General features: G+C 36.2%; 1 protein-coding gene across 1 annotated transcript in view; it reads right to left on the reverse strand.

Annotated features, from left to right (window-relative positions):
• Positions 1 to 1,635: 1,635 nt before the first annotated feature.
• The window catches only part of LOC135156988 (ATP-binding cassette sub-family C member 5-like), a 47,302-nt gene continuing 25,682 nt past the window's right edge, over positions 1,636 to 23,255 (reverse strand). The window contains exons 11-29 of the mRNA XM_064111241.1: positions 22,748 to 22,855; positions 21,855 to 22,059; positions 21,321 to 21,475; positions 18,941 to 19,210; positions 18,135 to 18,338; positions 17,119 to 17,327; positions 16,597 to 16,775; positions 15,592 to 15,782; positions 14,125 to 14,259; positions 13,435 to 13,564; positions 12,661 to 12,943; positions 11,858 to 12,044; positions 11,147 to 11,236; positions 10,306 to 10,495; positions 8,594 to 8,756; positions 7,907 to 7,985; positions 7,386 to 7,499; positions 6,734 to 6,898; positions 1,636 to 5,921 (exon numbers count right to left, since the gene is read on the reverse strand). Coding sequence (XP_063967311.1) covers positions 5,823 to 5,921; positions 6,734 to 6,898; positions 7,386 to 7,499; positions 7,907 to 7,985; positions 8,594 to 8,756; positions 10,306 to 10,495; positions 11,147 to 11,236; positions 11,858 to 12,044; positions 12,661 to 12,943; positions 13,435 to 13,564; positions 14,125 to 14,259; positions 15,592 to 15,782; positions 16,597 to 16,775; positions 17,119 to 17,327; positions 18,135 to 18,338; positions 18,941 to 19,210; positions 21,321 to 21,475; positions 21,855 to 22,059; positions 22,748 to 22,855 — 3,156 coding nt within the window. The 3' untranslated portion in view covers positions 1,636 to 5,822. The remainder of the gene's footprint in view (positions 5,922 to 6,733; positions 6,899 to 7,385; positions 7,500 to 7,906; positions 7,986 to 8,593; positions 8,757 to 10,305; positions 10,496 to 11,146; positions 11,237 to 11,857; positions 12,045 to 12,660; positions 12,944 to 13,434; positions 13,565 to 14,124; positions 14,260 to 15,591; positions 15,783 to 16,596; positions 16,776 to 17,118; positions 17,328 to 18,134; positions 18,339 to 18,940; positions 19,211 to 21,320; positions 21,476 to 21,854; positions 22,060 to 22,747; positions 22,856 to 23,255) is intronic.

The following is a 23,255-nucleotide window of genomic DNA, read 5'->3' on the forward strand; positions in this document are numbered from 1 at the left end:
GGGCCCCACGAGACGCCAATTTTGAATGTTTTGACGCCATTGGGTTGATGCATGATAAACACAACTGGTAAACTGACTATGGCGTTCACATGTTATGCTTAATTCTACCAATTGAATAGTAGGCCTATAAAACATATTTATTATTCTGTGTACGGAACCCAAACGCAGACACAAACATTGGCCTAAATTTTCCCAAAGATATTTAGAGTATTACAAAAAAAAATGAATAAACCCGCTCACCCACATTACCAATGTCCACACACACTCATCTCCTCTACTTGATTTGAAAACATTTCACAAAATGATTAGGCCAACTAAACCAGAGGACCATGTCAAAAATTCAGATCGCATTCAAATAACTGTCTTCTAGACACATAAAAGGGGCCTAACCAAAAAACAAAAACACGCACCAGTACTCGCTAGCATTCGTTCGTAAAGACATCCCTAATTTCTAAGAAAAATAAAGAAGCAATGTCATACACACGTAGGCTATGTGGATTATTCTTATTTCTATCTTTCTCCCTCCCCCTCTCTCTATTATGATACACACATGTGTGACATGACACCCACAGACACAAACACGCGCACCACACAAAAGCACACAAACACAATCTACTCCGCGGGCCGTTTACACATTTCCACTCAATTTGAGCGGGTGATTTATGCGGCAATGTGAACGCACTTACCAGTTGCATCCCGAAACCATAGTGACGATAAGCGCTCCATAGTAAAAAAAAAAACAATAGAAGGGAGTGAAAGGCAGAAAGAAGGAATACTCATTAGCCGTTAATAACCGCCAAGCAATCGCGGCCAATAGCCTTCGACAAATAGCATTATTGCAGAAATACTGAGATAAAAGCTTTTGTTGCATAAATACTGCAATTTTATGTGCGTTCACTTTCTTACGTAAAATCCATTTCGTATTAGCTCAAAGACAATTCCAGAAATTTGTATAAGTATATTCTTCTATTGACAACGGTTTTGGGTATACCAACAACATGTCCACCAATCCTTGTATATTCATCTAACAATGAACCATTAGCTATATTACTTCAAAATATCCCATTTTTGTAAATATCAGGGATATCAAGATTGATAGCTTTCTTATACAAATTAACATAATGACAAAAGTACTGTTTATATTTCCCCAAAATGTAAATCATGTCTTTTCTAACATTCTAATAGAATATTCTAATATAATATCTCATTATAAGGCCACTGGCTGGGAAATAAATAATTATAAATGAAACAGGGCTCAAAGGTAGGGCTGTCATATTTCCAGTGATAAATATGTGTGGAATTTCTGCTGTTAATCAACACTAATTAACCAGTAGGACATGGAACTAAGTTATGATGGTGTTACAAAATTGGGGCAGGGGCAAAATGACTTTTCATGGAGTGAAAAAATTGAATAGATAAAGAGGAGAAAAGAATAATTGGAAGCCGACGAAGAAAAGGGCAAACCAAAGTCATTCGTTATGTTACCCTATATTACCCCTCTAATTCAATGTATTTTGGGGAAAATATAGGTAAATAAAGAAAATCTTTCTTACCTGAATATACTATGACAATATGATACATGGAAAGCAAATCTTATAAAGAAAATAACTCTGAATAAATCAAGCAGACATAATTTAATGTTTTGCCATTACAAACATCTTTAATGACATTTGCTGATAAAATAGAAACCAATAGAATTTGACGACTTCCATTTTCGACCTGAGATATTAATTCTTGCGTTATGCAAGTTATCACATAATGGAGTGACATTTGATAATGCATTGAGTCTTACAAAACCAATATCTAACAACATTAATGTATATTAATTATTCGATGTAAAAATAAGAAATAATTAGCATGGGTAACACGTATATGATATCCAGCTACTTTCAAATGACGAAATGTGCACAAAAATAAAAATGTTGAAAAAAGTTTCTTTTACAATTGCACATGTGAATCAATGTAATTTGACTTTTTTAGTAATTGTTTGAAAGAATTTTTGCACCCGTTGAGCTTATATAAAAATATGTATTCATAGAAGATTCATAGAAAAGTACAAATAATTCAGTTATTCACCAAAATACAAATCTTGCATGAAATGACATGATAGCATATTACTGTAAAATAGATCTAAAAAGACGTCAGAAAAAATCTAGGAATCAGCTGGATTTGAACCTCCCATCTACTGATTGCCGATCAGCGACTTTGCCACTATAGATCATCACTCGTCCATGGCACAGTCACAATCGAAATGTTTCAAAAACACAAGTAAAAATTAAGAGATCCTCGATTTACACATTAAGGTACGACACATCGGAGGCTTGGTAATTCAGAAATAACATATTTGTACAATAAGAATACAATAGATCCAATTATTTTCAATAATTAAATTCGAGATAAAGGTTTGCTTAAAATGACGGTTAAATATAAATGACCGAATGAAAAAGTTTTTCAAAAATTTTTGACAAATTTAGCATTTTACACAACATCATAACATTACTGTAAAACAAGTTTGTACAATGATTAGAATACAGAAGTTTTAACATTTTCAATAAATACATGAAAGACGAAAGTTTGCATTGAATGGCAGTTTAAAAAAATATATGCAACAAGAAAATCAGCTGAATTTTGGCAATATCCTTTAGTCACTGAAAGACCAGATAGGTATATAAAAAAGCAGCATTGTCAAATTATGAAAGCTAAACAAAGTTTATTTACATTTTGTACATTAAATGCTTGAAAACAAGGAAAGGGTATGAAAGATATATCTTCCAATTAATTCATGTCAGTACAATACATTTTTCATTGAAAGACGGTACAACCAAAATAAAAAAAATGGAGAAAAAAACCTCAATTTATATTTGTTCAAAACTTACAAAATGATCGAGTTGAAGTTTGGCAATTTCTAGTTGGAAAATGAAGTTTGCAATGAATTGCAGAGATACGTAATACCTGTTTCCAACTGTCATGGTTCGGGGTCACGATTGAAATCGTATCTAAATCGTGATGTAATCGTAATGATCGTGTCAGGGTTGATAAGATCTTGAGGTCAGTCGTGGCAATCTTTTTTATTGTAAAAGAAATTTTGATTGGCTCCCACAAAATCCGATCAGCCATGAAAGGGCAATCGTTACGGATCACATTCCAGTGGGATCAAGGTATAATGTAAGTTATAAAGGTTTTACATTTACATTTGCATTCAGAATACTAAACAATCAAAGTTTGGCAATATACAGTTACTACAAAGGGGACAGAAACATCACAAAGAATACACAAAACTATCAAATCCAATCCAAGACACTTCATATAGCGTCTTTTCCTTTCGGTTACAAAGTGCTGCACACAAATACAAACTATTCAATATTTGGGCCACTTAAACAATAATTCAACACGTCATAATTATCAGCTTAATCCAAGTAATCTATTGAATATCCAGATCCACTGTCTAATATAACACCGAATAACTAATGGAAGATGATTTGGTTTTTTAGCACAAAGGTTTTGTACTGATGGTAGGTATATTTGTGGGGAGTGGCTAAGAAATTGTAGGAAGATGTTCCTTGAATGCTTGAGCACCTAGGCAGCCCAGCTAAAGCCGGGTAATAATAATAGCAGGGCCCATCGGGAGAACAGTATTCAGAACTGAAGTGGCTTCCCTTGGTAAATATACCTATGTTATTGTAATATTATATTGCCAAAGAATTACTATTACAAAAATATACACGTCAATATCTTTACTTTAATTTCATTGTCATTAAAAGAATATCAGTTAGTATCTGGAGAATTGTAATTCCATACTTTAGCTGCATTTCACACATCTCTTATTTGACGGATCCTCCCGCAGTTCGCGTCATTATTTCACCATTAATGACGCATGAAAACTTTTAAAAAGATTGGTGCATGTTTTATTTGTCAAGTCGCATACAAGTTCGTACTGCGGTATACTCATCGCAAACATACGCTGTTGTGAAAATTATCAAAGTGACAGCCATGTAAAACAAAATGATCAGGATTGACGTTAAATGTAAAATTATTTTTTGACAATACTGTTTCTAATTCTGTTTCTGTTATGGTAACCCAAGTAGGAACTCGACAGGACAGCTTTTTGCTGGTATAACGCCAAGCTGCTTACATAGGAAACACATTGATACAGTGATTGTCGCTATACTTTGAGGTCACATGATAATATAATTTTCAAATGTCAAGCATGCAGCTGATAAAAGTACTAAAAGTAGAACTTTAAGAGGTAGTGGTAATGTCTGAGCAAAGCTTCCAGACAGGTATAATTATACCTGAGAAATTTTTTTCTTGGACTGCATGTGGGTCATTCATTAAGCTGTTCGTAAGTGCGACTTTAAGAACGACGGGTTATCCATCTTACGCGCTTAATAATCAATGGTGAAATATCACTTACCACAATGATCACCAGTCGTTCTTAAACTCACTCTTAACTTACGAACAGCTTTATGAAACGTTCCCCTGAGATGTGGTGTCCGCACAACAAACCGTTCTTCATGCAAAATGTATAGATGGCTTGCAGGCAAACAAGGCAAACATAAAGTTATGATATGATATGTCTGGGTCTTCATTTTCCCCATATTTCAGAGACGTACGATAGTTAAACAAGACGTACCTTTGAAAAGATACCATACAGTGCGTCCCACCAAAAAAAAACCTTTTCAGAGATATATTTCACAATTATCAAACATGTATTTAATATGAATATAGTAAGATTGGAATGTCATCTTTAATTTAAGCCCAACAGCTTAAGAAATAATTCACGCATGGCAGACTACAAACAATAAATATTGAGGCCTATCAGAAACGATTTGCGCAGAATATCACGTGTTAAGCTGAATCCCTCTCATTTCAGGGATCAGTGAGAGAATCTTAACAAAGAATACAAAATAAATGCTAATGAGCCATTCGTCGAATAAGAACGATTGTAATATCACGAACCAATCTTTTCCAATTTTTCTGCGCAATCAGATTTTGATGTGTTCGTCGCATATTAGAAATCAAAATGTTAGAGGAATAATTAAATTGTACAATGAAATGAAATATGATTAATTTACCGTTGAAGAAAAAAAAAGATGTCCGAATCCCAGTTTCCTTTTCACTGGGACGCACTGTACATTGGTGATGAACGCATTCTAAACCTGATGTAAGTGAATTGATTTGTAAATATCATCGTCGAACAAAGTACCCCACGTCATATTAATTAATTCTCCTTGTAACACATTATAAATAGATCCGGCGCTAGCTCCATCTATTTACGAGTAAAATATACAACATCTAAAGATGGCTTGGGTGATGCAAGAGACATGCAATCAATTGCAAATTCCAGTTGCAAATTTACAAGTGAATGATCAATTTCAAGTAAAGCAAATTAATTTATACTAGTTGATGCAATAGGTAGACCGTCAATCAACTGCAAATTTGCAATGAAATGCATGACTTTCAATTGATCTTAGGAACCTAAAATTGACTTGCGATTAATTGCATGTTCCTAGCAACGCCCCATTAGTTTGATTCCCGCGCTTCCAGGCGACAGGAAGACAAATGATAATCCGGATTTCTTTCAACACTATTGCAATCAAATCGAGACTAAAATTATCAACGCGACATGGCTATGTGAGTCTGTGCACTCTACAAATTGTCTAAAGGCATGAGTAATATCACATTCTTTGTTTATCATGTAATAAACTTTGGCAAATCGTGCAGCAAACAGTCTGTGTTGAATGAAAATAATATGCAGTATAAATGTTCTAGAACGGTAACACTGCATTGTGACGTCATTTGTCCTGAGAAGTTATTTTGCACTAGGTGTCCTGAGTTTCAGCTGCTATTGCGGATAACATTCCGCTGAAGAGGGATTTGGGGTTTGCACGGAGAGCTCCCGGAGAATCGAACTCTGCAACCTGTATAGGGCGATAAAAAAATAGACATAATTATTTCACTTATTTCATTTTTCCTCATTTAATCCTCAAATTGTTCATTACAGCCAAATATTCTCCACTTTTTATTATATTTATTCAGTTTCTAATGTTTCTGTATTACACACACACCCACACACACCCACTTTCAAAAGTATCAGAGGAAAAACACCCTGGAAAGTGGGGGCGTGTGTGTGCGCTGTAACACACACACCCACCCACACACAAATGTCAATATCATCCCTGCACTAACAGACACATATTTGGATAAAATAGGTACCAAACAGCACGATTTTCAATTGGGGATGCGTCCTACTTCTACACACAGAACATGAGTTTGACCGATCTAGGGGATGAAAAAAATTGCATTTTCTATATGAGTGTAATTGAAGTAAGATAAAAGAAAATCGGCATGGCTATCTGGAAAGGGGACGTCCCTTTGTCTGATGTCCCCGGTTGATGGGTTAAAAACACAAGAAATGTCCCCACTTCCAGGTCCATATACACCCCTCCCCCACACACACTATTTATTATTTGTGTTTTAGTGATTTAATACTGTACGGTACTGTTTAGTTTTGACACACTTGCTGAAATCGATTTTCTTTTTCATCCTGTATAAATATTATGAATGAATGAATGAAAAAATGAATAAATGAATAAATAAACAATATAGCAAACAGCTTTACAAAGGCGCTTTGCAGTTAAACAAACTGCATTCACCATGAAAATACAGAGTAAGGAAACATCATAAACTACAAAGACAAACACATACAAATTAGAGAGAAAAGGCTAATTACCATTCCATCTTTCATAACTAGAATCTTATCTGAGTCTAGTACTGTATTCAGCCGATGGGCTATAGTAAGGGTGGTGCAGTCACTAAACGCTGTTCTTATTGTTTGTTGGATCAAGCTATCCGTTTCTGTGTCGATTGCTGCTGTTGCCTCGTCCAAGAACAATATCTGACATTTTTAAGGAAAATAAATTTTGTTCAGTGTCTTGTGAGAGATAATAAAAGAGTTAATAAAAACACCAAGGTGAGAACTTCTTGCACAGAAGACAGAGAAAGGACCATAAATTCACCAATAAAGTTTTAAGAAAGTATGTGACCTCCAGACAGCGTAAAAACACACGTAAGAGAGAAAAAAGTCTTGCTGTTTAATATGTAAATGAAAAAGAACGTAAGGTTTTTTGGTGTATAAATGGAACAGAACACAAAATTATTATTTTATCAATGAAAATGAACATGAGATCAAAATACTCATGATAAAATGGTATTTATTTGCATTAACACCAATCGAGGAAAATGAAATAGATTTACACTTTTTTCAATAAAGGTGTAGGATTAATTACGTCTTATATTGAAATCATAAATACAAAGAAAATCTCTGAAATCTGGGATATGTATTCAGCACACACTAGGCTTTCCATATACATACAATGTCCTACCTTGCTATTCCGAAGCAACGCCCTCGCCATACACATCAGCTGCCTCTCACCAACCGAGAAATTGTCTCCTCCTTCAGTGACGGGTGCCTCAAGACTACCCTCCAGCGAGCTAATCTGAACAGTAGAAAAAAAACTTTTGTAATCACTAAAAATTGTTGAAATGCATTAAATGACACGAAACGTACCCAAACTTAATCATGGCCGATTTTGAGCATGTTTTTTTATTTTCACGACAGAGTGATGATTGCGGTGTAAGCCAACAAGCATTTATTTTTGCTTTGAAATACGACCGTAAATAAAATATCATCTATATATGGCATGTTACAATCAAGTCAGATTATACAATAAATGTTTATTACTATTATTCTGTATCAAATTTTAGACTTAACCGCATATTGTCTTGTATGTTCACCGAACATACAGTGGTCTGATTCTTGGGTCAGAATGTAGTTCGCGGTATCACGTGCCACAGGTGATCTGTCACATGACTGTCTTGTCACATGACACTAAACTATACACACCTTCTCTTTCAAGTAGGCCTTTTCAAGTGCTTGCCATAGATCACTGTCGCTCTTTTCACCGAAAGGGTCCAAATTGTATCTAAATGTGATAATAACAGAAAATGAATAAATTTCCGGTTGATGTCACATGAAGGAAAGGGAAACCTAAATAAACAAAATCGTGTAACAAAAATAAGTCAAATACGAGAGACAACGTTATTTCTCATTATAATAAATAACAATGATGATGATAATAATAAAAGTAGTAGATATAATGATGATATTAATAATAGTAATAGTAATAAAAATAATATTAACAGTAGTATGAAATAATGATGATAATGATAATCAAAATAGTATTAGCAATAAAAGAAATATGATATATTGTATGTATAGTGCTTCGTTCGAAGCACTACACACTCTATCCCAGGTTTTAGTACGGCTATCCTGATCGGGGGCAATTCCATAAGATATGTACGTCCGACCCCAAGGGGGACCTTCATGAAATTTTCTGTCTCTGATTTCTTGTTCTTTTGACAGTCTGTAATGGACCATGACTTGGTCATGCAGTTTATGAAGTGATGTAAAATCTGAGACAAATGGGGGTTGGATGTACAAAAAGGTTGATTATTTTACGGAATTGCCTTTGGGTGTTCGGGCATTCAGAAAATTCCATCCTACTAAATGTTTAGCCAACCATACACTTACCTGACTGTACCAATAAATAGAACTGGATCTTGGGGAATGATGGACATCTTAGACCTAAGATCAAATAAACCAAGTCCTGATATGTCCACCCCGTCGATGGATATCGAGCCTTTATCACATCCTTCAACCAGACGAAACAAGGCGACGCTTAAAGACGACTTCCCTGGGAGATTAACGAACAATTAAACACGTTTTAGTAAATTATATTTGATAATTGTTATGAATGTAATCACATCCTGAATCTGACACTGTCTCGATTTCTGTATTTCCAATTGGTCTTATGCCAAATCGTCCAATTACCAACTCATCTATTATCATTTGTTCTACCTTCAGTTCTTCCACTATCAACGTGGTCTAATTGCCGTTTCGTCCACTCACCATTTCGTCTAATATCCAGTTGGTCCAATAGCCATTTAGTTCATATAACATTTGGTCTAATTGGACTAAATATAAATTGGACGAAATGAATAAAAAGAAAATGGGTATTAGAACTGGTTATGAGACGAAATTGTTATAGACGAAGCGGTGATATGACAAAGTGATTATTAGACAAATGGTTGTTAGACGAAATGTTGATGGACGAAATGGCATCACACTAAATAAAGGGAAACCACTTGATGAACGGACGAGTTGGCAATATACGAATTGGAAATTTACCGCTAAAAGAACGTGGTTCAATATGGTATTGTTTTTCTTTATAGCCCAGAAAAGAAAAACTTCATATTCTCTGCCCCAATTCTAAATTCATGGATCCACATCTGACGGAACGAGACCAACTTTTGATACACCTTTTTCACGGGTTAGGGCACTAAAAGTATTTTGACAGGGGGGTGGTGCAGATGAAACAGAAGGTATGCGCCAGTGTTTCTTCTTCGATTGAATATTTTAAGGTATTGAACGAGTTAAACGACCTTTTCTTTTGATCCTTTCAATCTTTCTTTTTAATCATTTTCTCATCTTTTCTTCACAAAAATAGGGTGGGTGCCAGTGCCTGTTTATTAGGAACATTTGAGGTTGACATACATGAGGTATGGGGTAAATTTTCTATTTAAAATAAAATGTGAACGAAGGAAGCAAAAATTTTGACGTGTTTGATAGAATTTTTTTTTTTTTTTTTTTGATAGATTTGGACATCAGGTAACAATGTATTTCACCCTTTTCCCTTTCTGCTTCTTTTCTTGATAGTGAAACTTGGTGGCTTGCAGGGGCGGAAATCTCTCCCAAAAGGTAGGGGGGACAAGGGGCTGGAAAATTTGACAAAAAAAGGTTATCACCCAAAATTTAAGGTCATTTCGACGAAAATAAATTTGACAAGCAAGCAAAATAAAATGGTTGTCATCCCAAAAGAGAGGCCATCTCGTCCTAAAATACATGTTTTATTTCGATTTTGAATGATGTATTTCTCACCATCATAAATGACCACAAATAGTAGGGGGAATTCGATATTGTGTCCCCCTACTGTTTGGACTAGGGGGGGACACGTCCCCCCTACGTGGTGGCTTCTATGGATTTCTAAGCTGGTGGGTGTTTCATAAAGGTGCTCGTAAGTTACAAACGATTTTACCATGAAGCTATTAATAGCTTCATGATTTTACGAACGACTGGTGATCCTTTCTTGCGGTAAATGATATGCACAAAATTTCCATAGGTGTTGATTTAGCTCTTAAAAAAGGGTCAGCAGTCGTCCGTAAAGTCGCTCGTAAACAACCTACCCGATCCAGTCCTTCCCACGATGCCGATCCTCTCTCCTCCTCGGATGCTACAGGTGACATTCTTGAGGACCAATGGTAGGTTCTCCCGGTATCTCATCCGGAAGTGATGGAATCGAATCTCTCCTTGGCTCGGCCACTCTTTTTCTGGCCTACTCGTCTGGGTGGTCTCTGAGGCCTCAGGTTTGAGATCCTTTATACAAAAGCAATAACATTTATTGGCATTGATCATTAGAAAAATGTTTCTTTCATCCATTCCCAATGGGTGTATTTTGCCCAAATCAGCATGAAATTTCGTAACTTTTGTGAGGTGGCGTGCAAACGTTTCAATTAATTGTCCTTATAGAAAATAATAAAAACAACGATTACGATTATTACGATGATGATGAAAATAATATTCATGATGATGATAATAATTATGATAACAATAATAACATTAATTTTAATGTTAACATGACAACAACAATAATAATAACAACATTAAACAATAATGATCAGAAGAATAACAATATCAATAATGATAATAATAACATGAATAATTACAGTAATTTAAGATGATGATGATGACGATGATAATCAAGATCATCATCGTAATAATACTAACGATTATTTTCATTTGGTAACAACTATTTTAAAATTTAGAATTGATTAATATAAGAGGGATCTCAAACGAAAATTAGTAGCATTTTATCCTCAACTTGCAGGATATTCTTTCCAGAGTGGCCCTTTGAATGATCACCCACTTTGTAATTTGTTTTGTAACTTGTCGTGAAATTGGAATATGTTGTGTGTTTGAAATTTGCGTTTTGATATGTTTCTGTAGATTTTGCAGTCATAAACCTACCCTAATGTATTGCATTATCCTTTGAGCAGAGAAGAAGCGTGCTTCCGTATCAGTCAGCATATTCATTGTAAGTTGGAACATTCCTGTAAGCTGTGATGACAAGAACAATAATTAAATTTAATCAAATTGATTTTGATTTAGCTTGATTTAAAAAAATGAATAATTCAAAATAATGAAATGTTGCAATCAATGGCGTATAAATGAAATGATAAATGCAAATACCTTAAGAAATTAATCTCCTTTATTAGTTTAAAACTCATTTGGTACTCTTGGTAAAGTACCCCTGCCTGGAATAATTATAAACTTCATCCTTGTCACTATCATCTATTTTTCGCAAAGGTGGCAATAACTACAATTGATTTATTGCATAAGTGTGTTATAAAAAGTCACCCGGTACAGTCAGTGTATCGTTTATTACCATTAACATCTTCAATGAACCGAAAAAAGTGGGTGTATTAAGCCTGCTGCTGCTTTTCAAGGGACTCACAATAAATTTGTAAAGATTTGCAAGGACTTTTGTAATTGCTTTTCGTTTGCCAGTAATTTTGTGAAAAAAAAATAGGCCTATTTGAGCGCACATTTTGGGCAATTTTATGACCTAAAATATAAATGCTTTGCGAAGTTCTTATATCCGCGTCCTTGCAAACCTTCGCAAACATTTCCTGAGCCTCGTGAAAACAAGGCATGATGACGGACAGAAAAAAAACGTACCTGCATTGCGTAGGAGACAGCAAAACCAGCCGTTGAGGGCGGTATCTTTCCGTGATAGAGAACAACCAGAAGATTCGTAATGGTGACTACAAAAATAACAAGAAGCTCAAGTCTTGCTCCAGCCCAACGGTTTGCCATCCTGAACAGCATCAGAGGGTAAGCATTCGTGTTCAGAAGATCAACGAATCTGTAATGAAAATGAATCGAACATTCTTCCAGTTTTGTGCCGTCATTAACATTGTTTCATCAGCATTTTCATTATTACATTCATATTTGTTTGATATCAAATCAAGGAGTCAGACTATTCAGTTTCTCAGACAGTTTCGCCAGTAGCTCTCAGAGTGAAGAGCACTGGAAATATTATGATACAGTTAGTTCTCTTGGGCGCAGCTAACAAAGTTTTCTTGGAAAAGAAACTATTTGGTTTGCCTCGGGTATTGTCGGTCTGAGAAAGTAATGTGATGACTTACCATGTGAGCTTATATGCTAAAATTTACAAGGCCTGTTAGTCACGAAAATATTAGAGGTGATGGACAACATCCGTTTCTGAGTAACAGTTTACTATCAGGTGCTCCTAGAACTTAGTTTATAGAACACTCGTAGGAAAAAATGCTCTTAGAGGTTAGTTTATAGAATACTCTTAGGAAAAAAAATGTTCTTAGGGGGTCCTATGCTTTCCCGAATTAGAAACTTGGAAGGTTCCCTAAAATGCTGTAAATTACCTTTAAACAGCCACTTTGGAACCTTTTTAGGTTGTTAATAAACCCCCGAACGGTTCTTGAGCACGCAAAGACAGGACTCACTTCGTAATGACGTCATTGGTCTTTCCATAGGCGTGAATGGTGGGTAGACCCATAGCGGTAGATCCAATGTGGGAAAACCAAGGTGATCGACTCAGGTTCTCCAACTGCTTGAGGTCGTTGACGCCCTTGCGGTAGAAGACCATGATGAGGGCGAAGACGAGGGCGACAGGGATGACGGCGCAGATGAAATACGGGAAGACGATGGAGATGGTGATCAACGATGCGACGATCGTAAGGAGATAGTTCAGGCTCATCTCCATGTTGATTGGGAGCATGACATCGACTACGAATCAAAAATGATTTTTCAAGAATTGATTTTTAATTAATTCATTTACTTCTTATATTAACTTGAATTTTGACTGTACCGTAACCTACCATGCAAAGATAATAAACGCAATCTTCATGGTTATTTTACTCCAGGATTTCACTAAATTATGTTCATCTAATCAGTCTTATTACGTAAGAAAATATCCCTTTACAAAAAAGAATACAAGGACATCTTCGTCTCTACAAAAAACGTGCTAGTGATATTGATTTCAATGATGTTGTTGCTAATCTGTGGAACAAGCTACCATCTTTCCTGAGGATTGCCACATTCCGTGGTCAAGCTCAAGAAGTTCTTTAAATGTTGACCCGGTTACCCGAAAATCTAATCAGATGACCTCCCTTCAAATATAAATACATGGACCAAGTATGAAGTTGATCTATCACAAACGAGACAGACGGATGAATGTACGGACAACAAGAAATCAGTCTACAGTTAAGTCTTCTTACGTTCATCTATGTCTTTGGAGAATCTATTTAGAATTCGTCCGGTAGGGGTGGTATCAAAAAAGCTGACTGGACTTCGAATGACCGATCGAAATAGATTATCATGTAACGAGGATGACGCGTTTAATGTAAACTATGAGGAAAGCAAAGAAGATAAACAAAGACATTATATCAAAAACTTGAAATCAAGGAAACCTCTATGACGTCAATTCTACAGAACGATACAATAACTCAAAAAAGTGAGGAGACATTATAAACAAAATCAAGTTATGTGATATATAGAAAAAGATCTTGCTGGCGCACGGCCGCTCGTCAGAGATATCAGTGCTTTCTTTAAACTTTATCATATTTTCAAAAGCTGGTTAGATATGACAATAAACTTGTCCCTAATTGCAAAAACGTTTTTTTTAATGTAAGTGTTCTATCAACGACTGAGGATAAATTACTATTATTTCTACCAATCTTTATTTTGTTAGGAGATTTAAACCTTTGATTTATTTAAATGTTTAAACAATATGTAAATGGTAAATTACTGTTACTTTTTCTTATTCACTGGGAGATTGACGCTTTACAATATCGTTGGTTTCACATATGTTTAATCAATTATAAAAAAAAAGATATGTAGACATCGTCCAATTAAATTTAGAGCACTTTGAATTTTAGAATATTTTAAAATTTCAATAAATAATTTACCTTCATGTAGATAACACTCTTAAAGGCGGCTACGATAAATATTAGAAGCAGGGTTCCTCCATACACCAGCATGTAGAACCAGAGGTTAGGATCGTTCACTAAAGTTGGGGCTTCCCCGTCTACCGTCTCATTATACTGTGCATAATTTATTATATGGTAATAGAAAATGGGGAAAATAATGTTGTTGTCAAGATTATCATAGTTTTTCAAGCGCTCTGTTTGGCATTTGGTACATGTAGGCCTATAGACTAACGCCCCAGCGCCAGCATGACCGATCAAATTCGACGACTGCGGGTTCGAATCTGAGTAAGAGCGAAAATTAAATTGGCAGATTGTCTTTCCTTTATTCCCTACTAAAAGAACATACTGTCCCACAGTGTGTCACAGTGTGGAACACAATGTGAAATCACCTTCACACTGTTAAATTTAAGCATTTTACATGTGTGGATCACATATTCACATAGTCGACTATGTGAACACGCTGCAAACAGTCACACTGTCGAGGTGTCAACAGTGTGAAAAAATCTTAACACTGTTAAATCTGAGAATTTCAACAATGTGGAGGACATATTCACTTATTCGACCGTGTGAATACGATGTGAACAGTCACATTTGTCGAGGTGTCCAAGTGTGAAAATATCTTCACACTGTTTAATTTGAGCATTTTAATAGTGTGAATAATATTTTCACATAGTCCCAATATGTGAACAAACTGTGATCACACTTTGTGACACTGTATTCCTCCCAGTGGGGTTGGTTTGAAATTGAGACGAGACTTTGAAAAATATCTTAACTCATTCAAAGACTTTAAATATAAATAAATTATGTGGTGCCGAAAGAAAAATTGACAAAGAAAGCTCGCGTCCAGGTACATGGATCATCTTTCACTTTTCAAGAACACTGTGTCACATAGTGTTTCCACAGTGGGAACTGTGTTAAGATGTGATTCACACTGATAAAATGCTCAAATATAACAGTGTAAAGAAAATTTCATACTGTGAACACGAGCAGTGTGAGTGCTCACATAGAGGACAATGCGAAAATATTATTCACACTGTTAAAATGTTAATGCACACTGAGTTCCACAGTGTGAACACACTGTGAGACATTAATTGTTCGAATCCCACCACAGTACTATCGTCCTTCGGCAATAAGGCGTTTATCGTGTAGAGGTGTTGTGGTTCAGTGGATGTCTCCGGACTTTGAACCACAACGTCCGGGGTTCGAACCCCGGCCACCACATCACTCACATCCTTTGGCAAGGCGTTAATCTACATTTGCCACTCTGCACCCAGGTTTAGTAAATGGGTATCCGGTATGAATAAATTATTTGAATGCTCAGGCGCCTGATCAGAGTAGCCGTGTTACAGCCAGTTTAACAGTAGGCACATACAGCGCTCAGAAATATTGCAGTAAGAGCTTAATAAATGTTGCATATTATCATCATTAAAATTGTCATGCACTCACCGGTCGGTTGTTACTCTTTTCAATCCAATAAGCTAGCCACCAGTTATTTACTGTCAGCATTCCTATCACGACGATGTAAGTGAAGAGGATTGAGAAAAGAGCGAAGAAGCCTCCCATGGCATTGATGTAACCAAGGTAGTCTTCTCCCGAAGGTGAACCGTGGGATCGTTCTTCTGATGTGGTCAGATGTCCTGTGAGGTTAATTGTTTATATTCAATTGGTCTAACAGTAGTTGGTCTATTTCCCAGAGAGTCTATACCACATTGAAAAACACTTTTGGCCTACGAACAGTTTGGTTTAATTGCCGTTTCGTCTAGGCTTGACCTACTATTAGTCCAATTCTCAGTAAGGTTGTAATAATACTGAATGAACATCAGTGGCTCTTTGGTTCATGGAACGTGTCCCTTGACTAAATAATTAAATGAGTTGACGATCATAACATCGATACTGGCTGATATTATCACATACCATACTACTGCTCAAGGCCCTCAGCACAGAGGATTATATTTTGTGTTTGGGGGTAGATGCCCTCCCCCCAGCAATAAAAGATAATCTTCTGGCGCTGACGCACATGCTACTACTACTACTTCTACTACTACTACTACTACAACAACTACAACTACTACTACTACTACTACTTCTTCTACTACTACTACTACTACGGCTACTATGACTACTACTTCTACTACTACTACTACTACAACAACTACAACTACTACTACTACTACTACTTCTTCTACTACTACTACTACGGCTACTATGACTACTACTACTACTTCTACTACTACTACTACTACTACTACTACTACTACTACTACGACTACTATAGTACTACTAGTACTAGTAGTAGTAGTAGTACTACTACTACTTCTACTACTACTACTATTACTGTACTACTATTACTACGACTACCGCTGCTCCTGCTGCTGCTACTACTACTACTACTACTTTACTACTACTACTACTATACTACTACTACTATAAATAATTAACACAATATCGTACCTTCCTGGTCAATGTTGATGTTACCATCATCGAAGCTGCTGAAGCTGCTGATACTAGATGTCGATGATCTGGTTCGTGTGAGCACTGGTTTCTTTAAAAAGTTACTGATGCTGGTAGATGATATCCGTCTACGGTTAGTGTTGTGTGCTACAGTGGTAGACGATATTCGTCTGTGCTCCCTGCGTATTTACATATAATATATAGGAAGTAGTTATCATACAGACTGCATAATTTTAATAATAGTTCATGTTGATCAAAAAGCGACAAGAAAATCATAAAAACATTACTATCATATTATCATTCACAGACCCCTTCCCCTTACCGCGCCCATTGATTTAAGATCAACATGTCGTCCACTAATTTTAAGATCATTTGGAGTCTATGGACAAATTGACGAACCCAAACTTAAAAGGTCAAGTTGGCGCCCTAAAATTTCAATGAACAATTTGGACGTACCTTAACTTAAAAAAAAACAATTTGGCGATTTAAACAGAAAAAAATCCTTATGGATGTTCCATGTACCTTTTGGCTTGAGGAGGGCAGAGGAACACTTCGTCATCATCATCTTCTTCCTCGTCTTCCGTTTCTTCGACTATGTCTTCCAGTCTCCTGCAGTGAGTGGTGATAAGTCTGTCATACTCTCCTTTCTGTGTCATCAGTTCGCTGTGCGTCCCCTGTTCCCTGATGTGTCCGTCCATCATTACGGCTACAGAATCACAGTCTTGTAAGTACTGAGTCATGGGGAAACGTAAATTGAAATCTGAAGTATCATTGATAGGCTAAGTCGTTGTCTAGTAGTTGCGACTCTCTTGTTTTCAATGGGAGGGTCCTTTGTTCGAATCACACCAATGGCGTTTAAATTCCGACCGCAAACGATTTGCCAGCACTGTGCTGGACTCATCCCAGGTAAGGTAAATGGGCTCCTTATAAGGTTCATTCCTTTGAATGCTTTCGCGTATAATGTCATCAATTACTATCGTTATTATTTGTCATTCACATGACTGGATATCATGTGACTTGATGCGGGTGACATATCTATTATCGTGGTTGCTAAGCTGTGGAACAAGCTACCAACCCTCTTGAAGACTGCCACATCCGTGGGTCAGTTAAAAGGCCAATTTCTGTTGGTAATGAACCACAAGAGTTTTTTGTTTATTAATTTTGGGTGGCCAATATAATCATCTTATGAAACAAAGTGTTAAGCATGTAACCACAAGAAATAGGCGCTATGGGCTGAACAGTCAAGATTGTATTAGAGATTGAACCTCTTTAAAAAATTATAGAAATACGTGACTGACCTTATGCCTGACGATTTGAAATAAATAAATATTTTTTTGCAACTCACACGCTAAAATTGAGGGAAGATAAAGCCACTTTTTAGTCAAATGAGAGACAGTTCGGTATACCCTGATTGTAAACAACCCCTTTATCAAATACTTTAAGGATTCGATACCAAATACCCAATGTATTGAAATGGGACAATAATATTCCATACAATGAATAAAAGAAATAAAATCGAACTTTTTCATTTTTTATACCTGGAGCTGGTGTGTGACGAAAAGAATAGTTTTGTTGCTCAAGGCGCCCTTTATGCATTTCTTGAAGATGTGTTCTCCGACATGGGCATCTACTGCACTCAGCGGATCATCAAGAAGATAAACATCATGATCAGCATACACAGCCCGAGCAAGACTGACCCTCTGCTTCTGACCGCCACTCAAATTGATCCCACGCTCACCTATCTACAAGCAAAATCGATAACCAACATGGCGATAAATTTTCCGTAAAATGGAATAAATGATACTCACTCATCCTCATTCACGCGCACACACACACACACACACACCCTCACCCACACCCAAATACACCCCCACACAGTTACACGCACACCCCGCACTCAAGCCGCTACGTCACACATTCGCAACGCTCAATCACACACACACACACACACTCCATATAATGTCACACACATTATAGATCCTCACGCACACTCAAACCCGGCCATTTATAAAGATTGATATAACATTATCATTCCTTATTTTTAGTATTTACTCCTTAATAGTCTCCCCGGAAACTTGTAAAACACATTATTTGACATTCCAGACAAAACAAAAATCTTCATCTTGTGTTTTATAGGCTTACTTTTGCAAAATGGCTGATAAATCGAGCTAGATTTCACGCACACATACATTCACACAACATAACACACACGTGCCCGCCACGCACCCACACATAGGTTTACAGTTACACATACAAAAAACATTTCTTGAAACGCTCCCTGGGCCGGCAAGTATTACACAAAAGTAAGTGAAACAGTTGATAAGGAAGGAGGTTGCGAGATTACCTCTGTTTGGTCTCCATTAGTCAAGATCGCAAGATCCTGTTTGAGGCTACAGACCTCCAAGACCATGGCGTACCGTTCCTGATCCATCGGAGAGCCAAAGAGAATGTTCTCCTGGACCGTTGCATTGAAGATCCAGGCCTCCTGGGCAGCGTAAGCAAATGTCCCCCTGACCTTGCAAGAGCCCTTGACCTTCTCCATCTGACCTAAGATGGCGTTGATCAATGAGGACTTGCCGCTACCGACGGGTCCGCATATACCAACCAACTTCCCCTGAAAAGTTAACATTAATTATTGATTCCGTCGTATTTAGTCTAATTCAGTATAAGGGCGATTCCAAACAAAAGTGGCTCTACTTCAAATCTGGATCAAAATCTTCTATTAAAACTCATATAGAAGTTCATAAATACAAAGGGGATCATAATAAGCCACCAAAAAAAAAATCTTACGCATATCCTTATAGGACAATCCTCACCCCCTCCCACAAAAAATCAAGAAATATGTATAGCCGACACACACACACACGCACACATATATATATATATTTAACTTGATTTAAATTTAACAGAAAACTATTGTTTGTTTTGTAAAATTTTCAGTTGGATAATCTAAAGGTCATTTTACCTATAAAGAAAATCATCATATACAGTGCGTATAAAAAAAAAATTACACTTAGAACAAATCCTGTAAAATTATACTTTTGTAATATTCTGAAGATTTTTCCACATTTTAACATTGGTACAGATCCATTTAAGCAAATGACGATATAACTGTCGAAAAATATTTCCGCTTGAGTGAGCACCACTTACTTTTGAAAAATTAGTGAAAAATGATTTGCGCAGAACTTTGAAATAGTTATGTGAAAATAAAAGTAGACCTTAATTATAAAGGACACGTGGAATTTAGCTAGTAAAATTGATTTGAAGATATCTTTTAACTTTTCAACTTGTTTCCTTGCCCAAAACACTTCGAAGAGTGAATTGCGCCCCACCCCACTCCCCCACACACCAAAGCCATCGTGACGATATTTGTTTTACACTGAGCTGTGATTTACATGAAATGGCTTAGGCTTGATTGTCATTTTATTAATCATTGTCAAGCTTTGAAAAAAGTGTGGATAAACAAGTATTAAATAAGAAATTAAATGTAAACCCTCTTTAAATGGTAAAACCTTAGTGAAAAATGCTGGAGATGTCTGATAAAAACTTTTGTTCAGATTCACTTATGTCCTCAGATCCAGCTGGCACTAAAAGGGTGAAGGTTGTGCTTATTAAGTGTTGAAATTTCAATTTGGGTGGCAAAATTGTTACAAAATGCTTGAAAGTATCCGTTTTATTACAATTGACTTAAAGTGCAAGGGAAATGTATAAGAAATGTTTCGCAGGGTAAGTTTGATTTCGCTCTTTCCCCTTGACACCGCGTGAAAACGAGCGTTTCTGCCCAAACAGATTTCAGCGAGCTTTACAAAAATGGACAGTGCTCACTCAAGTGTAACATTCTGTCATAACTTTTACTTTCATTGGATAGATGAGATCCATACCCAAGAATATATGTGAAAAATTTACCCACATGTTGCATATTTTTTAGTTCCCAGGGTTTTTTCAAAGTGTAAACTTCTTTTTGATACGCACTGTATAAGTTGCGGGAAGGGTTGAAAATGTCAAATTTGAGGTGTCGGACAAAGTCTAATGCGACTGGCCGGAGATTTTCTATCAACACAGAAACTCTAAGTTGCTTCCCTTATTCAAATGTCTTATTTGAGACTTGTATGTGTAAGTAACATTTTGCAGGTATTGAAATTGAAAGAAGTGTTTTTATTTAAAAGAACTAATAAAAAGTAATTAGTCAGTTTGTTTCCATGTCTTCTTTGTGTAATGCGACTGACCGTCCACAAAGCATAGCATACAGTATTTCTGTATATATTGTTTTTAAGCCTCGGTTGCCAACATAAAATGACAGTATAAACTTGACAGAAAGAATGGGAAAGACTCACCCCTGTGACAGCACCAAGTATCAGAAAAGACACGTAAAGGTATAATGCGACTGACCGTGGAATCGCTTATAAAGTTATGTTATGTAATAACATAAAAGTTCTGCATATATTTGGCAGCCAAATGATAATACTTGCTTGACAAATTAAAACAAAGTGATTTTCGATGTAGCAAAGCAAGCCTTTTTATCAAATAAACTAAATGTTTAAGAAATTGTGTGGTGATCCGTTTGTCGCCCGTGTAAAACATCTTTGGACAATTATATCAAAGATAGAGAAATACAAAGTTACAGAGTTACGTAATCGTGTTTTGATCCAAAAGTATAAAAATGCAGCTTTAAAAGACAGGTGAAATTACACATATGTACATAAGTGGTGTGAGGGGTCAATTACCTTTTTGAGGTCAAAGTTCAAGTCGAAAAGGACAGGTACAATTTTACTTGAGGATTTATTGGTGATGTCATTGCAATCGCGATGTTTGACGTCAGATATCTGCCCATGAATCCCATTTGAATCAGCAGCAGTGTGTAGTCCATTCTTGATTATTTCTAGCAGAACGCAAGAAATCCAGAGAGGGAATCGAAGGAAAATGGAAAGAGAGGGAGGGAGAAGGGGAGGAATTTGAAAAATAAAGAATATTAGAATTTAATAATACAAGCTGGCGTATAAACATTCAAACATTATTTTTTTTGTCTAAATTTTCCTCCCGAAGATTAGTTTTATTTCTGTTTTGTAATTACGGTGGCAGCGGTGGGATGTTATGTTCTTGTGATTCATGTAAATAGAATCAATGAATGAATAGATATTTTGATAGATAAATTAATAAATTGATAAACAAATCAACAGATAAAAGTCAATAATACATTGACACCATAGACATGGCATGTTAACGTCCAACCATCAACAGATCAAGACGAATAGGCCTACCTGGTTCAGAGCTAAAGCCCACGTTGATAATTCCATTCTGATTTTTATCTTCGGGAGTGGTTTCTATCGGTGTATCCTCTCGCGTGTCATCTTGTTTACATGAAAAGGAATCCCATCCAAATTCTCCTCCTCTGATTTCCGCCATGTTTGTACTCGTATCCTCAAGCGTCTCATTCGGTTTGGCCTTTTCCATGGTCATAATTGACTGCAACCAAGTAAAGTTTGAGATGATGACCAGTGGCATAATTAGTGAAAAATACACACAAAAAACAATGATAATGTTGACCATGGACATGACTTCTTTTTCCCTATTTTAAATGGTATTGAATAAATGCAAAGGACATTGCGCCATGGCATACGGGGAAAATTATTGAATGTTCACGAGTGAGCCAGCAAAGGATTATCCCTTTTCTAAATGAAAATCGATATTTTTTTTAATGGCCGATTTTGATATAACGGCCAAAAATAAAAACAAGTCAAGACATTGCCCCTTTCCCTTTCATTTCCTTTCTGTTTCTTTATTCGGCAGTGGAACACTTTTTAAGGAAAGGGGAACATAGGGAATTTATTATCAAAAGCAGTCTTTGTCGAAAATCAGTGAATCAAACAGCAGTGCCGTCCGTGACTCTAGACAAACGACATTTGCAATTTTTCGTCAGCTCTGAATATTAGGACGATCTTTTTTATTTATTTATTTATTTACCACTCGTGGGATGGAACACCCTTTCAGCAAATGCTGTTTTTCGTAGGGGTGCCGGTTCACCATAATCGACAAAGACCTACGAGTTATTCAATGTGCTTTGACAGGCATTTTCAATAGATTTACTATGTTGTAGAATCCATCCCCGTTACAATCGCAAAAACTCGCTATGGATCAACATGGATCTACGTACCTTAAGTCTATCTAGTGCTACTGTAGATTCAGCCAGCATACGGACAGCGAAAGGAGTAGGACCAATTACAGCTCGACAAACATTCAGAAGTGACACCAGTGTAAAAGCCTGTAGAGATACAAAAAGGTAGTATATTTTGGTTTCATGACAATTGCTCCGCTGTTATTTCACTACCCTACTGGAATGACCAACTTCAGCCCTAGATTTATTTTATCATTTTTTTTATATCACTTTATTGAAATCACAATAAAGGAAAGAAATTTACAAAGTCAATACAAAACATAATAAATATTAAGATAGGCCCAGGTCATGACGCATTAATGTCGATGCAGGGTAGTAGTATAAAGCTTAATGTACAATTTGATGTAAATAACAGGTACATAACTTATACATATAAAATATCTTTAAAATGTGCATGTGAAATGATATATAACAGCCAAAAGTAAGGGTAAATATTAGAAAAAGAGAGAAAAAGAAATATACATACACATACATATATATTTATACA

The sequence above is a fragment of the Lytechinus pictus genome, chromosome 16 (genome assembly GCF_037042905.1).
Source record: "Lytechinus pictus isolate F3 Inbred chromosome 16, Lp3.0, whole genome shotgun sequence".
Taxonomy (NCBI): domain Eukaryota; kingdom Metazoa; phylum Echinodermata; class Echinoidea; order Temnopleuroida; family Toxopneustidae; genus Lytechinus; species Lytechinus pictus.